The following is a 6,675-nucleotide window of genomic DNA, read 5'->3' on the forward strand; positions in this document are numbered from 1 at the left end:
CAAAAAATTTTGCTGTTGTTGATGTGGTCCGATATAGTTTAAACTTCTGTATTTGGTTCCATTCTGGAATGACAAAAGCAGCTGTAGAAGAATTTGTTTGGCAAGAACCATCTGTATACGCTTCAGTATAGCCAAGGTATTGTTAGTATATCTGGTATAACGCTAGTCGTTGTGTTGCTAGCATAAACGGATCTCCTTTGTGAAAATTTCGTTCAACCGAAAGTGGAATTTTTGGATGAACGAGCCGCCATGGAGTGTACAAGATATCTGCAAACCGAAATTCGTGATGTCGTATTAGAATTTTGTGCACCTGAATCACGGTTTTGATGTTCACCTTGTCTCTCTCAATAAGTGCAATTACTAGTGGATGCTTTTTGTGCTGCACTGAAACGCGAAAGTGTTGTCGACAGGTTTCAACCGTCCTCCTAACATTAAGAAAAGGAAAATGATTCGCCTCTGCAATTACAAAGAAATTGATGTTGCTTGAGGAATGCCTAAGCATACTCTGGGACTCATAGCTATTGATCGATGAAGTCTCTCTTCAGATGAACGAGAAATTCCGTGCAGAACAGGTGAAGAATATGGTATTTTTGCTTCACAAATGCATTACGTGCTTTTAGTAAAAGTTTTTTTTATGTGCTTTTGGTTAGAAAAAACGTTCGCAGATGAAACAGACCTACGAGTGCGTCAACAGAAAGGATTTCCGAAAGCAACCTCCAGTTCAAAGATTCGTTGCTGCCAGCTCAGCGCGAAAACGATCGTAGACAGCAGTGTTATAAAATAGCCGACCGTATAGCCGCGTCATTCGAGTGTTGTGTAGCACTGTCGATGGATTCATGTCCACCAATGCTAACAGTCAGTTTCTAACAGGCCCGGCTTGAGTGAACGTCATTGAACTAGCAACAGTCAGATGTTCCGTCGCAGTGTTTCCTTCGTAAATGTCAGCCCTAGTACCAAGTCATATAAAATTATCACCGTTAAACTGGCGCCTTTACAAGGTAGCTTGGCATAAATTTGCGTACCTGGGCGGCTTTGTTCACTGCACGCGCCAGCTGCATAGTGCCTGCTGTGACACAATCAGTTAAGTTGTGCTGCCAGATCTCCACATGCTTTTCCAAAACCAAGCTCTGCGCAGCTTTTTGATTCCTGTGATATGCCCCACTAAAAATTCCTATGACGGTGTCAAGGCAATGGTGCTGGAAAAAAACAGTGCACGACAAGGTTGACACAGCTGCTTGTGAACCGACTTTTAATACCTCTACCCGAATCTGCGTGTAAATTTTTGTGCATATTTTCTTGCGTGTTTGTGTATATCTTTTTTAATTCCTATATTTTTATTATTAGAGATTTTCTTAGTTTTAGCTCTCGCCTATGTACGCACGTGTGTAAGTATGGGCGTGCTTCCATGCGTGTTTATGTTTATTCCTAGTTCGGTCTTTTTATATTTGCGTTTGTTTTTGTAACTTTTCTTTCAGCTGCGTCATTTTTCGCAATTTCATTGTCTCTTTCATTCAAAGCACTAAGTCTTGATATTTCACCAGCAGTGGCTGCAACGTGACTGTATTTGGAAGTGCTGACTGCTGACAATGCTTTCAAGCTTGACCCGACTACCGCTCTCTCAACACGAGGCCCGCTAAGCTCGGCAATAGCTGCCCGAAGGAATACTGTGAGTCTCACTAAGCTAATAATGTTTGAAAATTGTTCTCTTTTTCCGATTACTTAACTGAGCCTAAATAAACAAAATAACTGACAAAAATAAACAATACAACCACATGAATGTACTTCGGCGTACGAGCTCCGATCTGGCTTTCAGTTTTGTGCTGACTACTGCTTTTTCACCAACACTGACTACGACATGACTGCATTTTGAAGGACACACTGCTAATGGTGGCATTCACACGTACCACAGGGCTCCGGGGCCCCGGGGCCCCGTGGTACTTATACCAGGATAAATACACTCCGGGGCCGGTCCAGCTCGACGGTGGCTACCCAAATGAGCGTTTTTGGCCTTCTCAAATTGGAACTATTCATATCAACAGGCATGGAAGAACAATAGGAGCGACAACTGCGTAGAAAAGCGATACAGGGCCCTGTCATTGAGCTTACGTTGTTATTTGTTCAAGTGGTTAGTTGAAATAACAATGACTGTGCGGTGGAGTAAACTGAGCCGACGGTGTATTTTTGTTATCGCTTGGGTACATTTATTGTCCTTTTGGGGCGTGTACAGCTTGACGATGGCTACAACATGACTGCTTTCGTTTTCATTTCGACATTCGGGCTGTCGACATTAGCGGTCCCATTCGCCTCGGCTGGCGCTACTTCACCATAGGGCCCGTCAAGCTCGACAATGGCTACCCGTATAAGCATTTTGGGCGTCACTAACTTAAGAATATTTTACGATTGTCCTCATGTTCGCTATTCTTTCCTAAGCCAAATAACCAAAATAAACAATGCAACCACATGAATGTGCAGTCGCGTGCAAGATGCTAACATGGGTGATGAATTTCTTATTGGCTATGACTATTACAGCACAGGTCATATCAAGCCCGACGATGGCTGCCCGACTGTGCATTTCGAGCCCCACAAAGTTATTCAGGGTAAAACATTGTGCCTCGTATTCGGATTCACTAGCATTTAAGCATGTTTTCATACCCCTACTTAAATTGGGTACAATGCGTGCAGGACATTGCTTTTTCATAATTGAGCTTCTAATGAAAGGAATATGCCATCAAATGATCTTCCTATTTATTTGAGAGGTCACCCAGTGGATCCTCGAATATAGCGTCACCACCAGTGAAGTTTTCGTAACCCTATAAGGGTTGTTCTTTCAATAATAAGAAGGCGTTATGCTTCGTCCAGTGGCTCAATACCAGACAGTTTGAAGTCGGAGTGACCTTCTTCAGTGTCATCTTCCTCCAGTTTGATGACGATGTGTTCGATGTGATCAATCCCAGACGTGTCAAGTCTGAACATTGCCTCTTGGTCCATTACGTGCTGAATATTCTTCCTCCAGTCTTCAGCTACTACGTGCTTGATTTTCTCCCTCAATATGTCTTCGACGGCGGACAGTGTTAAGTCGCTGTTGTCCACAGCGATGCCATTTTTTACTTTTGTCAACACGAGCTTAATGAAATTCATTTCGCACTGGTACGTTGGGAGCCTCAGTACAATACAACCGGCTCTTTCAGCTGCATTGCATACGAAGTAGTTCAGAAAGCGTGACTTAACAGAGGCCACCAAATGAAGCAGCTGCTTTTCACTTCCCTATCACTGTAGGCGATATTTTTGCTATTGAGTCACTGCTGTATTTTTTCCTTCTTCCATGTCGTCATCGGTAATTTCTCTTCTCGCCGGGTATGATAGGGCGGAGTGTCTGTAACAAAAACGACACCTGCTGGCAACTTCTGCACAACGTCTTTGTACCATCCCTCGCAACGATTGCCGTCTACTTCTTCGTGGTGGTAGGCTGCTATTTTTTTGTCCTTGAAATACATCCAAGCAAACAATGAACAAGCCATTCTCGCTGCCGATGTGTGTCACGATCAGGCGCTGGCGCTTCTCCGAAGGTTATTTCAATCCCGCCGACTGGTGATTTCTATGAACGTACGGGCGTCGGTGGTTCTGCACGACGGTGTCTCTCCACACGATTGACCAAGTGTGTCATGCGGTCACCCCTGTCTCGTACAGGCAGAAAATGTTTCGGCCTTCCGCCCGGTAGCGCTCAAGGTTAAGAAGGTAGCGATTCCGCCATTCAGCGATATCAACCCCAGTCGATAAGCAGCAAACCGCGACTACTGTTCTCGTTCATGAAGCCGGTCTCGGCAAGCCGAAGACGTAAAGTAGATCACCTGAATGATGGGATATCCATAGGCGGTGAGAACTCGTTGGTTATCCTCTCGACCATCAGTACCTCATTGCAGTGAAAGAAATCATGCACACATATGACCATAGCGCGCACACGTCAATTTGTCAAACCTCGAGCGGCGTCTTCTCTTTTCTGCACTTCGTGGACACTTTCGCGAAGTCGTCCACAGTTTGCCACCAGCAAAATGCGAAGCTTTGACCTCGTCCCCCCACCCTGAACACTGTCCTCTTGCTAACACCGAGCACCTTCGCAACAAACTTGTTCGTGTCCTCCACACTGCGTTCAAGCTACCTGTTACCACAATACTTTTAGCAGTGGAAGATCATGTTGCGTGAATCGCTGTTCAGGATGCAACCGCTCTTGTTCTGCTTGCCGAGGTTCATTGGTGAGTAGTAAACTTTCTCTTCTTCTCTTCTCTTTCTACTTTTGTCCCTTGCAACGAAGCTAAAAATTTATTAATGGGGTTTAACGCCCTAAATCACCTTCTGATTATGAGGAACGCCGTAGTGGGGGGCTCCGGATTACTTTTGACAACCTGGAGATCTTTAACGTGCACTACAAGGCAAGTACATGGGTGTTCAGCTTTTCGCCTCCACCGAAATGGGGCCGCTGCAACCGGTATTCGCAGCTGCTATCTCCTACTCTGCTTGCAACGGAGCTGTGTCCTACTTAGTTATTTTTTATTGCGATAGAAATTGTATGGAAACTCTAGGCGCATTCCAGCCGTCATCTTCGCCGTCGCCATGATGTTCGCTATAAGTTCCAAAGGCGATAACACACTCGCAACGTTGTCTGTGCTGTATTTGCAAGTGAAAGCGTGCGAGGTGAGCTTATTATATCGGCTCAAACCCGCCTGCGCGAAAGAGAGCAGAGCGGGTAGGAAGAACGCCCTCTCTTGTAGCTCGGGGTGCATTGGGGGAGGGGATGGTGGGAGCAGCGTTCTATCCAAAGACAAAAAGAAGGGGAGAAATATCTGCGTAGCTGCAGAGAGCATCAGATGCGAGCTCCTTACGGATGAAAATCAACCAACTAGACAGGGCAACAGCGTTAGCCCAGACACGTGTCCCGACCTAACCTTCATCAAAGGACCAAAGCAAGTGGAATGGGAGAACCTGCTAGAAAACCTTGGCAGTGACCATCACATTATAAGAATAAGCACCGTAGCAGAAAATGTCAAGAGGATGATCGGCACAGCTCGCCTCATGGATTGGGACGCCTTTAGACACTACTGCCGGCAGCTGGAGGGCAACATTATCTCGATAGGGGAGTGGTGCCAACAACTTAACAAATACAGGAAATGTATAGCAAGGAGGTAGATCGAACCAAAGAAACACCAGAGGTAGACAAGTGGCTACTCCAGCTACGGGAAGCAAGACGCGGTCTCACCAGAAGGTGGAAAAGGCAGAAATTTAATGAGAAGTTGCAGAAGAAAATAGCTGCGGTAACACTCCAAGCAGAAGAGTACGCAACACACCTCGCCAGGCAAGGGTGGCAACAGCTAAGCACCTCGCTGAATGGAGCACCTAGCACGGCTAAAACATGGCGTATTCTTAAGGCTCTAATGGACCCTACCAAGACTAAAGCATAAAGTGGCAAAGCAATTCAAAGGCTAGTGCACCAATATCAGGGAACAGACGAGCAGCTCCTCGATGAAGTCAGAACCAAATGCTACGGTACTGACGAGCCCAAGGGATATGCAGGAGATTATCTCGGAGAAGAAAACTCAGATAAAGACAAGTCTATCACCAGAGAGGAAGTCACCGCAGCAGAGAGAGCCATCACGAAAAACACAGCGGCAAGAGCAGATCGAATGAGAAACTCTCTCATAAGGAACCTAAGTGATGAGGCAGTAGAACAGCTGACGCCTACTTCAACAAGCTTTGGGAAGAAGATACCAGCCGAGTGGAAGCATGCTGTGGTAGTCATGATTCCCAAACCAGGCAAGAAGCTGCAGATCGAGAATCTCACACCAGTCACGCATCCAGCAACACCTACAAAACAAGAGGCTCTATCCAGACAACATGTTCGGCTTCAGGGTGAACCTCTCGACGCAGGACGTGCTTCTGCAACTTAAAGAAGAGGTCCAGGGGACAATGCCCAAGAATGGAGAAAACGTAGTCATGGCACTTGATATAAAAGGTACTTTTGACAACGTCAGCCACACCGCTATAATGGAGGGGCTAACTGACACCAGCTGCGGGAGAAGAATCAATGACTACGTCAAAGACTTCCTGACCAACAGAACGGCCACAGTGAGAATAGGGGAGTTGAGGAGTGATGTCTTCACCACCCCAAGCAACGGCACACCCGAAGGCTCGGTCATCTCGCCCATATTTTTTAATGGGGTGATGATCGGCCTAGCAGAAAGACTCAGCAGAATCCAGGGCATCCAGCACGCGATGCACGCAGACGACATCACGTCTGGGTGAACCATGGATCCCTGGGAGAGACACAGGAGAAGCTAAAACAAGTAGCAAGCTGCATAGAAGGATACGTGAAGGAAAGAGGACTAGCCTGCTCTACAGAGAAGTCTGAGCTACAGAGGGTAGGAAGGCCCCGCTGATGCACCACCCGAGGTGAAACTGGAGGGGCAAAACATCCCGGAGAGGATCATGATAAGAGTCCTGGAAATGTGGCTACAAGCAAGCAGACAATGCAGCCACACTCTCAGCCTGCTCAGCAAGTCGGCTGAACAGGTAGGCAGAATGATAACCAGAGTCTCGCACCGAAGGCATGGGATGAAAGAAGACGACACGCTAAAACTCGTCAGAAGCCTCATAGTCAGCAGGATAATCTACTCGCTGCCATAC

General features: G+C 46.5%; 1 protein-coding gene across 1 annotated transcript; it reads left to right on the top strand.

Annotated features, from left to right (window-relative positions):
* Window positions 1-5,886: 5,886 nt before the first annotated feature.
* LOC139060307 (putative nicotine oxidoreductase) lies at window positions 5,887-6,294 on the top strand. Its single transcript, XM_070539407.1, has one exon. The coding sequence runs from the start codon at window positions 5,887-5,889 to the stop codon at window positions 6,292-6,294; it is 408 nt and encodes a 135-aa protein (XP_070395508.1).
* The last annotated feature ends 381 nt before the right edge of the window (window positions 6,295-6,675 follow it).

The sequence above is a fragment of the Dermacentor albipictus genome, chromosome 5, assembly GCF_038994185.2.
Source record: "Dermacentor albipictus isolate Rhodes 1998 colony chromosome 5, USDA_Dalb.pri_finalv2, whole genome shotgun sequence".
Classification (NCBI taxonomy): Eukaryota; Metazoa; Arthropoda; class Arachnida; order Ixodida; family Ixodidae; genus Dermacentor; species Dermacentor albipictus.

Coding starts and splice junctions, on each gene's coding strand:
- LOC139060307 (XM_070539407.1), top strand. CDS start 5,887: ATGTTCGGCTTCAGGGTGAACCTCTCGACGCAGGACGTGCTTCTGCAA.